Source organism: Polyodon spathula, chromosome 37, assembly GCF_017654505.1.
Source record: "Polyodon spathula isolate WHYD16114869_AA chromosome 37, ASM1765450v1, whole genome shotgun sequence".
NCBI classification, from domain to species: domain Eukaryota; kingdom Metazoa; phylum Chordata; class Actinopteri; order Acipenseriformes; family Polyodontidae; genus Polyodon; species Polyodon spathula.
This window is the reverse complement of record NC_054570.1, coordinates 1016059-1034289: the sequence shown is the minus strand read 5'-3', so window position 1 is coordinate 1034289 and position 18231 is coordinate 1016059. Positions and strand designations below refer to the sequence as shown.

The window sequence follows — 18231 nt, the reverse complement described above, 5'->3', positions numbered from 1 at the left end:
GGTAACTCAAAACTAAACAGTTCTCTTAAAAAAAAAAGAAATAAATAAAAAAGCTACAATCTAAACTCATTTCCAGTACACTGCAGTGCACAGTCTGTCAGATTGATACATTCCCCCGTGCTGGTTGAACAGTCTATTTGTGGCAGCCATGTTTTTATTTGTTTCCTCTCCCCTCCCTCTACTCAGCACAGGGGTCTCAGGTTAGGCGATTCGAAGCATAAAAACTGCAACTAAATAAAGAAATAAAAATCATTTTCATCAAAATCGTGTCCAGCCACTCTGGTTCCATGACCCCAAATGCTCTGGTGTTGCTGGTGGGGGTCAAAGTTAGATAGGGGCCAAAATATATTTAAAAAAATAAACAAAAACAAAACATGGCCTTGCAGATCATTGTGTTTGTTTATTTATTTATTTATCTATTTTAAAACGCCTTTGGATGTCTCTGAAAAAATGAACTGGGGGGAAAAAAAAAAACTCTTAAACTGCCCTAACAGGTCTGTAAACATCACAACAACAGAGACGCTGTTCACAAAAAACCCCACCAGAGAGACATCCTTGCAGGGAGAACACCACGAGCCACGATTTCCAATGTTACAGTAACCCTCCATTACAATCTAACAAGATACCAACGACAGTCAAAAGATACAGACACTGAATCCAGGAGCGAAATTCAAGAGGCCAGCACAGAACGGGAGAGACAAACAGAAAGGGCTCTGGAAGAAACATACATCTACAGTATAGAACAAAAACAGGAGGAAAAAATAAACAAAATATAGCCACCCTATTGCAACAGATTCTCTGCAAATTCATTTGCCTTCATGAGTTAAATCAGTAATAATAATAATAATAATAATAATAATAATAATAATAATAATAATAATAATGCATCCCAATCTGAAGATGGGATGTTTGCGGTTTTTGCACACTGATCTGCTGTCCGCAGGTCGCAATGGTGCGGTGAGAATCGCCCTGCTTCATTGCAGCCCCCTTGTCTCCACGGACGGTACAGCGCAGGTCTGGAAATATCTGCTGCTTCTGCAGTTAAATTAGGACGACACCCAAGTATAAAGTATATATTAAAGCAGGAGAATCATTTTTAAAAGACACTAAATGAACTTGTAAAGATAAGGCAGGACTTAATTAATTTAGCAATGTTGAAATAAAACGAATGCTAGAACCACACTTTCTTCTGCAAGTCTATGCATACATCAAAAGTACGTTTTCATGCATTGTCATTTGCAAGTTTATTTGGATATATATATATATATATATATATATATATATATATATATATATATATATATATATATATATATATATATATATATAAACTTTATGTAACTTGAACAAAGTAAAATGAATAAGGGAACGTGAGAAATTGCAGGCCTGTTTCCACACGAGAGTGTTGCGTTTTTCGTTTAGCGGGGGAGTTTGGATACGTCCCTAGGGGAAAGCATGTATTATTCCTGCTGTGAGATGGTTCCTGTGGGCGTGGCCGTTGACTCCGCCCCTCTCTCAGTTCATTTGCTCTAAGAATTTGTAGGTGGGGTTCTCGTAGCCGTGATTCTGCATCTTACTGAGCTGCCTCTCCTCCGGGGTCAGCATGGGGTCAACCTGCTGGGAAACAGCCAATCAGAAGAGAGTGTGGAAATCAATCACAAACCAACACCATATAAGAAAAAACAGAACATTTAATTTGTAATGTATATTGAATCAGGCACGGATAACAGCAGTAACTGTGTATTATTAAAACATGATTTATAATAAGAGACAGGGTCGACTGTACATAATAACTTGCAACACTCCACCTATCCACTAGGTGGAGCCCTGCTCCTAGCTCACCTCCACAATCCCGTGGCTGATCGTCCCGTAGGGCTTCCTGCGCACCAGCAGCAGGCTGATCACCATCACCATCACTATGGCGACCGCCACCACCAGCAGTCCCACCATGGCGCCGCGGTTGAAGGTCTCCAAGGCGTCGGGTTCCTGGGAGATACGGGGAGCGGGGACGGTCAGGGTCTCTATTGCAAAACTCCTAATGCTAGACCAACACAGAGCAGGGTGACAGACTAGCAGGTAAAGCTTCAAGGACATTGGGCTTGTGCCTGCTAACAATAGAGCACCGAAGAAGGCACGAGCCCACCCCTCTGTCTGCATGACGTGGTTTTAAATTCCCTCTTCACACTAGGAGGAAAACATTGCCACCTCCTGGGGAGTTGATCTGCAAAAGATAATTCTCTCCCGTACTCTCCTCAGAACAGCCAGATTAACAGAATCCTGAGAACGTAAACTACAGCCTGTGTTAGTCATACACGTCACATGCAAACAAAGACTCTTCAGCAGCCTCGGGGCGATCATTAGCCAGTCATTGACAGTGGAAAGGCAGCCACAGCCGTGAGAGCGAGAGACTCACCAGCTCGTCTCTCTGGATATCCGAGGATCTGTAAACCACTTCTCTGATAGCCACGGTGGTGTTGACCTGTGGAGAGACGTGGGGGGGGGGGGGCACACACGGGATTAGAAGGGGTGCAGTAAATTCACATCCCAGAGCTCAGGGGTGCACAACTTGGCAAGTGCGTTTTAACCCTTAAATTGTCTTTTTTTTTTGCTCCAGCATCGGACATTTTATTACTGCCCAACACAAGGTGCAATACTGCTGACATCCACTAGGTGGTGCCAGACACCCATGCTAAAAGGATGCCGAGTCACCCTGTCAAGGTGCTAATCCAGTTGCCCTGCTCATAGCTCACATTTATTGCATTAATTATATGAACAATTATCATATTTTATATGTCTATGTATGTATGTATGTATGTACACTGTTCAAATTGAGCGTACAATGCACAGCCACATTCCAGTTACCTTCTCTTCGTAGTCGTAGTTGGCCTTCTCTAGTGTAGAGTAGTCATAATCATCCATCGCAGAGGCTACCGAGGAGAGAGACATGCAAAGAGTCATTGGACCGGGCAGTGGATTTGTCAGAACGAATATCACAGAGAGGGCTCTTCCATTGCGGTGAGGCTTAGACTGGGTAAAATAACAAAACAACAAAGCAGCTGACAGTAACCTGCATGCAGTGTTCGGCTCTCTCTGTGAACTCACTTTTCTTGGTGCTCTGCTGAGACTCTGCTGCAGCATCATTGACACGGGCAGAGAGAGAAGAGAGAGAGAGAGACAGAGAGTCAGCAAAGAGGTCACGCCAGGACACCAGTTATTCAGCATTAAGAAAAAGAGTCTCACCCTGGTCTGTGTTGTGGGGGGAGTCCTGGGCGACGTGGGGGAGCAGGGGGTAGGGTCTGGTCTCAAGGGCCTCCTCCTGCCCCTCCTCCTCTTTGTCATCATCATCCTCCTCGTCCCGCACCTCCGCGCTGTCCATCGGCAGGAACTCCTCTGTGGTGCGCGTCTCCGAGAACGAGGTGGTCATGAGCTCGCTGGCGTCGGCCCGCTCGGAGCGCAGCAGCTCCTCTGAGGAGGAGAACATGCTGGGTGAGCTTCATTCAGAACCTCAGAGGAGAGCATGCTGGAGAGCTTCATTCAGAACCTCAGAGGAGAGCATGCTGGAGAGCTTCATTCCTCAGAGCTTCATTCAGAACCTCAGAGGAGAGCATGCTGGAGAGCTTCATTCAGAACCTCAGAGGAGAGCATGCTGGAGAGCTTCATTCAGAACCTCAGAGGAGAGCATGCTGGAGAGCTTCATTCAGAACCTCAGAGGAGAGCATGCTGGAGAGCTTCATTCCTCAGAGCTTCATTCAGAACCTCAGAGGAGAGCATGCTGGAGAGCTTCATTCCTCAGAGCTTCATTCAGAACCTCAGAGGAGAGCATGCTGGAGAGCTTCATTCAGAACCTCAGAGGAGAGCATGCTGGAGAGCATCATTCCTCAGAGCTTCATTCAGAACCTCAGAGGAGAGCATGCTGGAGAGCTTCATTCAGAACCTCAGAGGAGAGCATGCTGGAGAGCTTCATTCAGAACCTCAGAGGAGAGCATGCTGGGAGAGCTTCATTCAGAACCTAATAATGCTTAATCACAAAGGTAATATATTTAACCACACCTCACTGGTCTTTACAGTGCTTTCCCATGCTTTCACTGTATGAAACTTGTTGAAGAGTTTTCAATATAATGTACCATGCAGACTCACGGATCTCATTGTGCAGCTCCTGGGCCAGCCTGGGCACCTTGTAGAGCAGAGCCAGGCTCTGATTCATCCGCTCCTCGATCACATGCAGGTGGGTGTAAACCTGCAGAGAGAGCAAGGAGAGGGGGCGGGGCTCAGAGACAGCAAGGAATCAGAGTGAGGGGTGGGGCCTCCGAGAGCGAAGACAATGAGAGGGGGCGGGGCTTAGATTGAGCAAGGAGTCAGGGTGAGGGGTGTGGCTTATGAGAGCGACGACAATTAGAGGGGGCGGGGCTTAGAGAGAGCAAGGAGTCAGAGAAACTCAGCAGCTTTTATCATGCCCCTTATCAGTCCAGACACCTCGCTCTGTGGAGAAGACTGTGACACACTGAGGTTTAAAGGGAACTGATCGTATGGTCACCATGTAGAAGAAGCAGCAGCAGAATGATGAGCTGCAATGCAGCAGCAGGACGGATTTCACTACAGTCCTCGTTCTGTTCTCTGGTCAACAACAGCTAGAGAGTCATAAAGACTCTTTGATGGAACATTTGGCACGCAGCGCTGCGCAAGGACAGGGAGTCCCCGAGCCTGGTGCTCAGGGAGGGGAGGGGGGCTATTAAACGATCCCCTTTGTTTAATCAAAGCTGCACATATATTTAGAAGAAGAATGTCACTGTTAGCAAGGCTAGGAGGGTTTCTTCACTCGAAAGACAAGCGCGGTGATAAACACTTCCAGGCACATCTGGGAAATATCTCCAATGAGGAATTTGAGCAGGGTTAGAAACTCACACTAGCCCTGCTGCTGCACCCAGTCCTGGGGTTCAGAATTACTCATTTTCAGAGACTTCATTGAGGGGCGTTCTGAACCCCAGGAGCGGGTGCAGCAGCAGGGCTAGTGTTTGTGCCTGGGACACTGTGAAAGATGAAAGTCACCTGAAACTTCATCTGCTCTGCCTTCTGCGGGTCGACGGCCTCGATGTGCTGGTAGTGGCGCAGCGTGTGTCTGCGGTCCTTCTGCTCGGAGCGGACATAGCGTTTCAGAGCCTGCAAGACTCGCTCTGGCTAAGAGAGAGACAGAGAGAGTCTCCCTCTCCCCCTCACAACACTCTCTCACATTCTCGCTCTCCCCCCCCGCCCTCTCTCTGTGAGAGGGAGTGTGAGAGAATGAGAGAGGGGGAGAGGGAGTGTGAGAGAATGAGAAAGGGAGAGAGAGAGTGTGAGAGGGGGAAGAGAGGGGGTGTGAGAGAAGGAGGAGTTTACCTGCTGAGGGTCGGCCTGCACCGAGGACAGATAGCTCTCCAGCGCCACCCGGCGGTTGTTATTGAGCATTGTGACGACTCGGGCCAAGTGTGTCTCAACCAGCCGCTGCCGTTCTCCTGCAACCTGCTCCTCCAGAGTCTGGAGAACTGACTGGAAGTGCTGAGGAGAGAGAGGAGAGAGGAAAGAGAGGGGAGAGGAGAGTCCTCAAAAAGTAAATGACCAGAATCCTCGTCCCTCTCCCTCTCCTCTCTCCCCTCCCCCTGGGCTCCCCCTCTGCTCTACTCTCTCTTGGTTTTCCCCATCTCTGGCTTCCGGCGCCCGGCAGCCTCTAGCCTCGTCTCTCCCCTCTCCCCCTCTCCCTCTGTCTTTCCCTCCCTTGCCTGGAGGGGGAGAGGGGAGGGAGAGGGAGGGGGAGGAGAGGAGGAGAGGAGGAGAGGAGAGAGGAGACAGGGGGGGTGCATTTAATTATCCCAGGAATCCTAAACCCATAGCAGAGTGAGAATGTTCTGGGCTCGGCCGGCTCCTTACCTCATTCAGAGCCTGCCTGTCGGACTTGGGCAGGTTCTTGGACTGGTTGTCTGCCTCAGCCCATTCCTTCATGATCTGAGAAAGAGAAAGCAGGTCAGAGGGGGGGGCTGGTAACGGTTCAAACAAAAAATGAAAAATATATTATTACGTGTCCAAAACTACTTTATTATTCAGCTACTTTCAATGATTTCATACCGGAAAGGGTTAAATGTCATACAGAAATGAAACAGCGTCTAATGTCGCTGCTCTAGAGGTCACTTTCAATGCACAAAATTGCCAAGTGGATATGGGAGGCGCTGCACGAGTCTCAAAATAGAGCAGCCCGCGGCTAGACCTGCTGCTTCGCTTTCTTAATGAAGACAGATGAGAAGAACTGCTGCTCTTCACCAGCAGCTCAGCTCCTCTGAGAGTCTCTCTCCCCCTCTCCCTTCTCTATTAGAACAAACCCTTCTCCCTCTCTCCCCCTCTCCCTTTGCTATTAGAACAAACCCTTCTCCCTCTCTCCCCCTCTCCCTTCTCTATTAGAACAAACCCTTCTCCCTCTCTCCCCCTCTCCCTTCTCTATTAGAACAAACCCTTCTCCCTCTCTCCCCCTCTCCCTTCTCTATTAGAACAAACCCTTCTCCCTCTCTCCCCCTCTCCCTTCTCTATTAGAACAAACCCTTCTCCCTCTCTCCCCCTCTCCCTTCTCTATTAGAACAAACCCTTCTCCCTTTCTCTTCTCATTCCACAATCCTTGCTTTCCTCTCTCACTCTCCCTCTCTCTCCCTTCTCCAATTATCTCCCCTCATATATCCCTCTCCCTCTCCTCCTATTCTCTCTCATTCTCTCCTCCTATTCTCTCCCTCTCTTTCTCCTCCTATTCTCTCCCTCTCTATATGCCTCCCTCTCTTCCTCTGTAATAATCTATTCAGAGCTCCATCTAGCAGCCCCTGAAACATTAACAAAGCTGTCCTGTCACTCTCTCCCCTCAGAACAGGAGACTGGACACCAGCTGCGTCTGTACCCAGCAGGAGAGAGAGAGAGACAGACAGAATGGGAGAGCGAGAAACACAAAGGAAGAGAAGACAGAGAGAGGGAGACAACACCAGACAAAGAGAGGGAGCTGGTGAGGGACAGAGAGAAATAAATGGAGAGAGAAGGGGACACAGACAGAGACAGAGACAGAGAGAGAGAGAGGCTGTCAGTCTCCCTGCTTTCACAAGCCCCGCCCCCTCACCTCGTTGATGCGTTTCATTCGCCGCTCCTCCAGGTCCATCTTGGCGCGCAGGAAGCTGGCGTGCTCGCTGTTGTCCCCGGGCATCTCAAAGTAAACGTCCACACCGTCCGTGGGGCGAGGGGTGGAGACGGCTAGGAGACACAACCACCGTTCAAACCCGTGGCATTGGAATCCATCGGCATTCAAAGGAGTGCTAACCATGGATCAAAAATCCTTTTTCTTCCCAAGCAACAAGAACACCGCTTCCCTCTGCCCAAACCTAAACCATACCACTATCCCTAAACTTAACCCCTACCCCTATCCCCGAGGTGCAAACAGGTTCCCTCCTCGCTGGGGCTCACCTGCAGCCTCGGGAGGTGAAGTGCTCGGAGCTGTGGGGGCCCGGCTCCCCTCGGTCAGGCGATCATAGTAGGAGTCCAGATAGTCTGGGGTCTGGTTTGGCTCAAAGTTGTAATCATAGTCGTCTCTCTCCTCCCCCTCCCCCTCCCCCTTCCCCTGGCTTTGGGACAGCTGGACAGGCTCCCAGGTTGGGGGGGTCACCTTCTCTCTGCAGCACAGAAACAAAAAAAAAACAAACAAGATCCAAGTTGAGTCAGCAAAGCTGGCCTGGTTCAGTTAGTCAGGACTGTGGACTGAGACTCTGGAAGTCTCCACTCCAGGGTTAAAACGCTGATCAGGAAACTCTGAGGAAAAGCGTTGTAATGGTGGCTCTCCCAGTCCCTCTTCCCTCTCTCACCCGGTTCTCTGCAGTTCAGTTTGAACAGTGACAATCCCTGGTTCTTTCCCCAGCTCCTCTGCCTCCTCTAGCCTGACTCCGGAGCTCCTCTCTGGGCAGCAGACATACTCGACCCCCCGGTATCGATCCACCCCGCAGGGCAGCAGCATGCCGTAGCTGCGCAGGTCCAGCCCCTCAGTTCCACAGGCCTGAGTGGTTTGTGCAAGAAACGGAATCCAGTTACAGAAATAAAACAGCTTTCATCTCATTTCAGAAATGCTTGGGAATTACTTTGGGCATGCTTTCCCCCCATGGTGTTACTATGCATTTACTACAGTTCTCCATGCTGTTTTTTTAAATGCTTTACTATAACTCTTTACCTAGGCTTGCACTGTGCTTTATTACACTTTGCTGTGCTTTTACTGTGGGAGACTTTTATAAGGGTAAGGTTACCATGTTTTTTTTATTTTTTAATATGCTTTACCAGACCTCTCTGTGCTTTACAATGCTTCCCTGTGCTTCACCAGACCTCTCTGTCCTTTACAATGCTTCCCTATGCTTTGCCAGACCTCTCTGTGCTTTACAATGCTTCCCTGTGCTTTACCAGACCTCTCTGTGCTTTACAATACTTCCCTATGCTTTACCAGACCTCTCTGTGCTTTACAATGCTTCCCTGTGTTTTACCAGACCTCTCTGTGCTTTACAATGCTTCCACTGTGCTGTACTACATGTAGCTATGCTTTTACTGTGCGAGACTGTTATAATGGTGTCCCTTTAGCTACTCAGAGCTGGTTGGTAGAGCGCTGCAGTGACCTCTTTAGCGATGTTGTGCCAGTGGATGTAACTCTCACAGGAGTCCATCTTCTCCTGGTGCAGAAAACGACACCGATCAGGAACCAGCAGAGCCTCGCTCACAAACTCTCCCACTGCGAGACAGAGTGAAAAGACATGTTAAAAATGTACGAATCGACAGCCGTTTACCCTTGTGAAAGTTTCCCATGGTATTTTTGCACGTTGCCTTCGCTGTACTTTATTAAGCTTTGCAAGGCTTTTACTGTGCTAAACTTTGCTAAGGGCCAGCAACACTGGAGACGTACACACAGCAGAACAAGGAGAAGCGCACCGCGGGCGAGATCTGTGGGGCGAGGTCTCGCTACCATTACTGTTAACATTACGGGGTGAAGGGGCAGAGGGGCAGGAGTGACCGCACTCACCCAGGCAGCGGTAGGGCAGGACGATGAACTGGTGGCTCTTGCAGGGGCCCCAGCCCTTCTTGCACCAGTTGCTGATGGTGACGGGCTGGGAGGATTCCACCGCGCTGGTGATCTGCAGCTCAGGGTACATCTGGGGCAGGAGAAGGGAAGGAAGGGGGGCATTACAAATGGAGGGGGGGGAGGTGGAGGGAATGAGAAGGACTAGAGACCAGAGCACCACAGTGGTATAAATACAGCATTATATCGAGTGTATTTACATTGCGCTCCATGCACAAGAGGGTAAGTGGGGGTGAGGAGATATTAGTGATTGCATTTCCCAATCCGAGCATCTCTTTCAAATGCCACGTTCAGTCTGAAGGGTTTGCGTGAAAAAGGGACAAAACACAGAATGAGCTGTTTGAGGGAAAAAAAAAATCAAAACAAGGTAAAAATCATAAAGTAAGATTACATTTCCTGATTAACCCTAACCAAGTCTGTATCTATCAATATATAAAGAGAGATTTGAAAACCCGCTCACAGCTCTCTATCCCAGGAGAATCAGGATCCAGCGGGATATTCATCAACCGCTAGCCTCATGAAGAAGAAAAGTCATTGATAAGCTGAATCAAATTTGCAGGGTGTGGTCCTGCTGCACTCAGCTCACCTCCTGGCAGTAGCTGAGGATCTGGGCCGGGTTGGTGAAGCAGCCCTGCCTCCCGGCCCGGTCTGGCTCCCACTGGCCCGTCTGGATGTTGACGTGTAGAATCCGCCGCCCGCAGAACATGGCAACCTGCGGCTCTGCCACGGCGAAACCGGGGCCAGCATTGCCAGCGAGAGCCTGGAGAGAGAGGGATGAGCTTTTTATTTGTATTTTTATTATTATTTATTGTGCAATTGCTTTGGCAATACTTCTGCTGTTGTCGTGACAATAGCATATTTAAATTGAACTGAGAAAGAGAAAGAGAGAGAGACTGAGTAACCCAGTCCATACCCTCACCAGTGTGATGAGGTAACCCAGTCCATACCCTCACCAGTGTGATGAGGTAACCCAGTCCATTCCCTCACCGGTGTGATGAGGTAACCCAGTCCATTCCCTCACCGGTGTGATGAGGTAACCCAGTCCATACCCTCACCGGTGTGATGAGGTAACCCAGTCCATTCCCTCACCGGTGTGATGAGGTAACCCAGTCCATTCCCTCACCGGTGTGATGAGGTAACCCAGTCCATTCCCTCACCGGTGTGATGAGGTAACCCAGTCTATTCCCTCACCAGTCTCTGTTTAAAGAATTATCTCACTCTCTCTGTCCTAGCACACTTAATATCTAACTGTATGTCCTCTTGTTCTGGTTAATGTGTGGCTAGGATGAAATCTGTCCGATTTCTTTCAAGATTGTAAAGTCTTCAATCAAACCATTAATTCTTCCTCTAACCTCCATCTGTCTTTGTAGCTCTTCCTTTAAGCCCTGGTCACTCTTTGTTGGACTCTCTCCAAGGCCACAATGTCCTTTTTAGGACATAAAACATGACAGTGTCTGGTCATCCTCCACTGATGTCAAGGGTATTTGTTTGGTGCTAAATTATAAACTATTGAGGCTGTGACCCATATAGATGTTGGTGAACAGTCTTTGCTATTGTGACACACATACAGAGACACACACGCACATATGCGCTCACGCACACACACGCACACACAGGTCCAGGTCCCTGCACTGCCTTCCCAGTTTCACTTTTAGCTTGGGACTGCATTTTAATCAGATAATTCTTCCTGGTGTCTTCGGTGATGGATAACCCCAGACACTGCAGGTCTTTACTGCAGGGAATGGATTTATTTATAGACGGTTAAAAGCAAAGGCGTAACTCATCCTGTCCGGGTCTAGATTTACCTGAAACACCTCAGACAGCGAAATTGTACCAGTCCAGCGTTAGATAAAACCACCAGCAGGTAAAGACACTGCAGCAAAGAAGAAAATATTTCACAGAGAATAAACTGCCTTGCACAGTACGCTTACTACCATGGTTAACCCAGAAAGGCTATCACCTTTATCTGGCATACAGGAGAGTACAAACGTATTAAAACACCTCAAGATGTGTCATTTATATCCTTTATACACCCACCTGCATGAAAACACCTCAGTGGGTGAGAATTTCAATCAGGGATTGGTGACATAGAAACAACAGGAACGTGTGTGTGAAAATGTTAGACCACTTTGTGCTTTAATTAGAGATCTTAGACAACTTCTACAAAGTCTCCTGCACTGTACCACATGCGGCTCTGTGTCCCTTTTGTATAGATTTCATTTTATCTCAGAAGATCCAGCTTCCCAACGTTTCGATGTGTTTAAGCAGGCCTTTGCCAAGGGAAAGTGTGTCTCAAAACAAACAGGGGATGAGCATCTAGGCTTCTGATGCCATGGTAACCACACTCACTCATTTCTATTTAAATCCATCGGTGTGCTTGTGATGTCATTCTCTGTGTAGCTAATGATGTAACGATCTGCTGATCCTTTCTATTTAACCCTTCAGGCATCGTGGTATTGATTTAAATCAATACCCCTTCAAATCAATCTGATCTAAATCAAAGCTGCAAAGGGAGGAAGGACTGGCCATCGAATGGAGTCACTTCAGGAGGCAATAAAAGCAACAAATACATAAACATATAACTGAGTGGATAAATAAATCCCAGCGTCACTCTCTTAACCCTACTGGCACAGCACAAGCCATTTCAGGGTTTCTTTCTTCCCTGCTCGGATGCAGAATACACAAATACAAAAGGTGTATTTTCTCCACTAATATCGCAAGGCAGTAGACATGTACCAAATCAGAATTAGATTGTATTTTTAGAGGTCACAGTCAGGAAAAGCATATGGAAGCATTGTAAAGCACAGAGCGGTCTGGTAAAGCATAGGGAAGCATTGTAAAGCACAGAGAGGTCTGGTAAAGCATAGGGAAGCATTGCAAAGCACAGAGAGGTCTGGTAAAGCATAGGGAAGCATTGCAAAGCACAGAGAGGTCTGGTAAAGCATAGGGAAGCATTGTAAAGCACAGAGAGGTCTGGTAACGCATAGGGAAGCATTGTAAAGCATATTAAAAAACAAACCATAGTAAAGTACAGTGAATGTATGGTAAAGTACGAGAAGCATATTAAAAAACACACATGATAAACTATGGTAAACTCATCGTATAACCATGGAAAAAGCATGGCAGAAATGGCCGTGTGAATTTAATGCGGGAAACTTTTATAAGGGTTTCCCTGTCTTCGAGGAAACCCCAATACCCTACAGTTTTTGCAATTCATCTGCACAGCGTTGGGATGCATGCAATGCAAGCCCAGCCGTCCATCATCTCTAAGCACTCTGACTCATTTAACACTACCTGCCCAGTCTCAGAGACAAGCTCCATTTCTCAGCGAGGAAACTGCAGATTTCAGCACTGCGCCCTGCTGCTACAACCCCTATCCTGGCAGATGCAGCTCGGACCTCTGAAGGTCAGCGGCGCTGAGTGCCTTCCTGGAACGCAAGGAGGGAGCCTGCTGCACCCCCCCACCCCCACACCCCCTAAGAAAATCGATGCCCAGTTTCCTTCGAGGAGATTCGGTTTCGCACTCGATGCTGGTAGAGGAGCAGAGTGCACGATCAGGAGGAATATCAGGTTTGTTAATTCATTCACTTTGAATTTTAATTCAATCATTGGATCGGTGCTCGTGAGTCTTGGTGCTCAAGGTAATTCCACTTGCAATCTGTGCTGGGGGGGCTCCTGCTATGGGTGTGCGTGTTCCGAAACATACTCATTCTTCATGTTTCAATGGCCAGTGGGTATCTGTTTAGGGTAGTGGGATATTTGAACACACAGACGTACGTCGCGATGGCATGAACCAATACGCACCATGGTACACCAGGAGCCATGTGTACAGTGGCTTGTGAAGATACAAACATGTGTTAGGTCTAGAGCACAAGTTTCTCTCGCAATCTCAATATAACTGATTTATTACTCTTCTCTGGAGCTCTCCATACAGGCATGCCTTGATAAGGAGAGCAAACAGGGATCCGGATCTTCGCTCAACCGTGTCCGTCTCTCGAAGGCTTTATTAAAAGAGACGGGACTGCTTTCAAATGCATTCAGAGAGTCAGAACCTCTCACCCATCCTCACAGACACTTTATTAACACAGGCTTTATAATCTTCTTTCACACTCTTTGAATTTCCCTGTTTTTTTTTTTTTTGGATACATGATAAATAACTCTAACCCTTTTCTGATTCAAATTGTGCACTTATATCATGCAAAAGAGACTTTGAATACATTGTAGCTATGCATGACAGCATTGTATGCACATGCATTTGCTGTATCACGCCTATGTAAATACACGGTGATTCGAGACACACAATGTAACGCGTTCCAGAGTTTGATAAATTGCACAAAGGGGAGTCAGACTCTCTGGGCTTGTCTAATACATTTCCTTTGAAAGGCTTCTGTTGAAGTCAATTGCTGCTTTGATACTTAGCGATGGGACTCACCAGAACATGTGTCTGAGACTAATGCAGCCGCAAGCTCCACGCGCCTCTAAGATAACTGGTGCCTGTTTTTGCCCGCCCATTTTAAATTCTGTTTTCACTAAATGTTTAATTAGTTCTCTCAGGGGCTATCATTCTTTTTCCATGCTGAAGGAGAGAAGGCATGTCGTTGCATTAAAGTTCTCTCCTCTTTATCTCTCTCTCTTTCTCTCTCTAAACTGCACTGCCAATGTTCTCAGCATCTCCTGGCCAGTGAGGCTGGTTGTCATGGCAACTCCTCCCACAGGAGTGCTGCTACCTACCCTGTTGCCGAGGCAACCAGCTCTCCACAGAATTCTAAGCAACCCCCCCTCCCTCTCTCTCGCTCTCTCTCTCATCACTTGTTATCCTAGTCCTTCTTCCCATCTCTGCCCCTCAGCCTTCCTTCTGTTCTTCTCCACACACATCATTCCACAACAGAGCTGGACATCACCTGCCCCTGGATTTGTCCAGAATGCTCAGTGTTTTATGTAAATGCCGCTCCAGAATTAAAAGAGCAGCAGTAATCAACACGTTCTGATTCTGATCAACAGATCAACACGTTCTGGTTGTGACATAATGCACTTTAATAAAGAGGATGGATTACCCTGTTCAAATAAACAGGAGACCCTGATATTGATGTGATACAGTCATCTGTAATATCTTTATAATATACAGCACTAGACCCTGATATTGATGAGATCCAGCCCTCTGAAATGTCTTTATAATATACAGCACTAGACCCTGATATTGATGAGATCCAGCCCCCTGAAATGTCTTTATAATATACAGCACTAGACCCTGATATTGATGAGATCCAGCCCTCTGAAATGTCTTTATAATATACAGCGCTAGACCCTGATATTGATGAGATCCAGCCCTCTGAAATGTCTTTATAATATACAGCGCTAGACCCTGATATTGATGAGATCCAGCCCTCTGAAATGTCTAGACCCTGATTTATAATAGCCCTCTGAAATGTCTTTATAACAGCACTAGACCCTGATATTGATGAGACACAGCCCTCTGAAATGTCTTTATAATATACAGCACTAGACCCTGATATTGATGAGATCCAGCCATCTGAAATGTCTTTATAATATATAGCAGACCCTGATTTTATCGGACGGAAATGACATCACATTAAAACTAGCCATACTGTTTAGTTAATGCTGTGCAACTGCAACCCTCCCCCCCTCCATTTACTAATGCACAGCTGCAGAGGGGCAGCAATTAAAGCAGCACACCCCTAGTTCACTTCCAAAACCACTCCCTCACACATTTTGGTTCGAAAAGCCTATTGATTGGGTCGTCAGTACGCCTGGTTAGAGACGACCTCAGCTGACACAGCAGCAGATAATTAAACAGAACACACATGTAACAGGAGACTCTAAGCAGGTAAGGAATGACGTGTTCTGAAAACGCAGGTGGCATAAAAGTTCAATCCCTTGGCCCTGATCATAAAGTAAAACAGCGCAATACGAAACGAGAGCTGTTCTCAGTCTCATCACTGTATACCTTCATATGCAAAATCTCTACCATGGTCATGTTCCACTGTACCTTTCTATTTATCTCTCTCTCTCAACTGTTATCTGCTTATCCCACTCAAATCGCATGTTCAACACGGATAGAAAAATCAAACACTGACATGGCCAGTATGATAAATAAACTCCCGTGTTTAACCAGCTGAAACACGCACACTCACCCCCCCCCCCCCCGCCACAGAGAACACACTGTCCTTGTCTCCTGTAGTGAATTAAAGCTGCATCTCCCTGAAACTTAATTACAGTCATGGAAGGACAAGGCAGCTGAGACTTGGATAGAAGGGTGAGAGGAGAGGGATTTGGGGTGATAGGAGATGGATTTGGGGTGATTTGGGGTGATAGGAGATGGATTTGGGTTGATTGGGGGTGAGAGGAGATGGATTTGGGGTGATAGGAGATGGATTTTGGTTGATTGGGGGTGATAGGAGATGGATTTGGGTTGATTGGGGGTGAGAGGAGATGGATTTGGGTTGATTGGGGGTGATAGGAGATGGATTTGGGTTGATTGGGGGTGATAGGAGATGGATTTGGGTTGATTTGGGGGATTTGGGGTTGATTGGGGGTATAGGAGATGGATTTGGGGTTGATTGGGGGTGAGAGGAGATGGATTTGGGGTTTGGAGATGGATTTGGGTTGATTGGGGGTGTAGGAGATGGATTTGGGGAGATAGGAGATGGATTTTGGTTGATTGGGGGTGATAGGAGATGGATTTGGGTTGATTGGGGGTGAGAGGAGATGGATTTGGAGTGATGGGAGATGGATTTGGGTTGATTGGGGGTGATAGGAGATGGATTTGGGTTGATTGGGGGTGAGAGGAGATGGATTTGATTGGGGGTGAGATGGATTTGGGGTGATAGGAGATGGATTTGGGATTGGGGGTGATAGGATTGGGGGTGATAGGAGATGGATTTGGGTTGATTGGGGGTGATAGGAGATGGATTTGGGTTGATTGGGGGTGATAGGAGATGGATTGCTATCGCTTTCACACAACCACTGTAGGCTATTGACAACCAACTGCTTTTAATTTATTTATGTGCTTTGCTTGAAGAAGAAGAAGAAGAAGAAGAAGAAGAAGAAGAAGAAGAAGAAGAAGAAGAAGAAGAAGAAGAAGGATGGTTTGTTAAATTATGAATCTGTATGTTTGACACAGAATGTCATTGATCATTACAAGTATAAACACAAGACGAGCATCGCACAGGGGATGAACGCGTCGGGTGTCATGCTCTGCGTGGGTCTCTTTTGGGAGGAGGGAGCGTGATCAGAGCTCAGCACATATCACACGGCGTGCTCCTCAGTCAAGATCACGAGAGCCTGAGATCTACTGTCACCGCACAGCACCGCTCATCAGAACACAAACCCAGAGGCGCAGAACTGGGAACGCACGAGTCAAACTGATGAAACGCAAACCTTTCTTTCTGTAGCTCCTCAAGAGGAGAAGCACAGCATCCACACACAGCCCATCAGACTGAGAGACTGGATTAAAGAGATCTTCCATCACACACTACATTACACTTCATGCGATGCTCTCACGCTGGGCAGCTGATTAAAGCCTTCCATTGTTAAGCATTTGGTCCTCCACATATTATAGGGTTCAACTACAGCATCAAAACTCCCAGACTCAGACAAGACAGCCCGGGTCACACCACAACCCAGAGTGCTCTAAATTATTCACACTTCAATAAGAGTGATGGGCTTCAACGGAAAAGGACTGCGGGAAAAGAAAAGAACTCAGGGAGACATTAAGAGCCATTTAGATCAGGCTGCTTCCTAACATATATATATATATATATATATATATATAGATAGATAGATAGATAGATAGATAGATAGATAGATAGATAGATATAATAGATAGATAATAGATATAATGAAATAAAACACAACTTGAATGAATAATTAGACTGTTTTTATATAGAGAAATAAATACAGAACACGTACGAATAACATTTTGTTTACAAAACGATTGGCATGAAGTTTTAAAATCATTATCGGACGAGAAGGGATCTTGCTATTGCTAGCCTCCTGCGGTGTTCTGATCAGCACCTACGCATCTCAGTAATAATATTACCGAGGAGGCCACTCTCTATTCAGGCAAATCTACTCACACCTGCGCACTGTCGAGTAGGGACATAAAGAGGAATACAGTACATGCATAAATACATACATACACATCTGTGTAGGTTTCCTATTGATCCCTCAAGATACGCATACACTTTACATATCATTAAATCCTCCATTACAGGATCTCTCTCTCTCTCTCTCTCTCTCTCTCTCTCTCTATATATATATATATATTCTTTATGTATTCTCTTACCTCGACATATCCCCATGCACAAAGAGATACGAGAGTCATAACAAGACAGAACACACTCCGCCCCATGTTTGCTGTCTGTACTCCCAGTCTACACCAGTTTATCCCAGTCAAAGAGATGCTTGTCTGTGTGCAGTAGCTCTGCGGCGTGTTCGGGTTGACTGTAGAGTCAGAGTGGAGCCTGGCTCTGATCGCTCTCTCTCTCTCTCTCTCTCTCTCTCTCTCTCTTAGGACGATATATAAGATTATATAAGTCTATGTATTCTCTTACCTCGACATATCCCCATGCACAAAGAGATACGAGAGTCATAACAAGACAGAACACACTCCGCCCCATGTTTGCTGTCTGTACTCCCAGTCTACACCAGTTTATCCCAGTCAAAGAGATGCTTGTCTGTGTGCAGTAGCTCTGCGGCGTGTTCGGGTTGACTGTAGAGTCAGAGTGGAGCCTGGCTCTGATCGCTCTGATCTCTCTCTCTCTCTCTCTCTCTCTCTTCTCTCCAATCCGTGCTCTCGCTCGCGTTGTGACGCTCTTGCGTTGGACCCAAGCCCCCCTTTACCGAAGCTTTTGCTCGATGCCTCCCAGGGTTTGTAGGCGGGACCGGGGGAGAGACGTGAAGCAGCTTCGCGAGTGGCATCAACGGGAGAACCCTGCTGGGGCAGACAGATTCGCCACTAGCTGCGATTATTTTCACAGTCAAATCGGGGGTCAATGAAATCGATTTGAGGAGGTCCATTTCAAACCTGTCTGTATGTTCTGTCTGTCCTGTGCACACTGTTGACAGTCCAGTTTGTGTGTGTGTGTATCGTATATATATATATA

The 18231-nt window shown here is 47.0% G+C and overlaps 1 protein-coding gene across 5 annotated transcripts; it reads right to left on the bottom strand.

The window, feature by feature from the left end:
• Nucleotides 1-1288: 1288 nt before the first annotated feature.
• On the bottom strand, nt 1289-17599 carry LOC121304212 (amyloid-like protein 2). Of its 5 annotated transcripts, none has more exons than XM_041235207.1 (17): nt 17412-17599; nt 9693-9866; nt 9050-9179; nt 8649-8761; nt 7857-8044; nt 7462-7667; nt 7121-7251; nt 5902-5976; nt 5374-5532; nt 5047-5175; nt 4138-4237; nt 3241-3465; nt 3103-3129; nt 2863-2927; nt 2414-2479; nt 1843-1986; nt 1290-1614 (listed from the first exon to the last, which is right to left on the bottom strand). In XM_041235207.1, the coding sequence occupies exons 1-17, from the start codon at nt 17475-17477 to the stop codon at nt 1516-1518; spliced, it is 2097 nt and encodes a 698-aa protein (XP_041091141.1). In that variant the 5' UTR covers nt 17478-17599; the 3' UTR covers nt 1290-1515. The 5 variants fall into 5 exon arrangements, with proteins under 5 accessions (XP_041091144.1, XP_041091141.1, XP_041091143.1 ...); XM_041235205.1 differs by having other exon boundaries at nt 1291-1617; XM_041235208.1 differs by having other exon boundaries at nt 1291-1617; nt 3103-3126.
• Nucleotides 17600-18231: the final 632 nt, after the last annotated feature.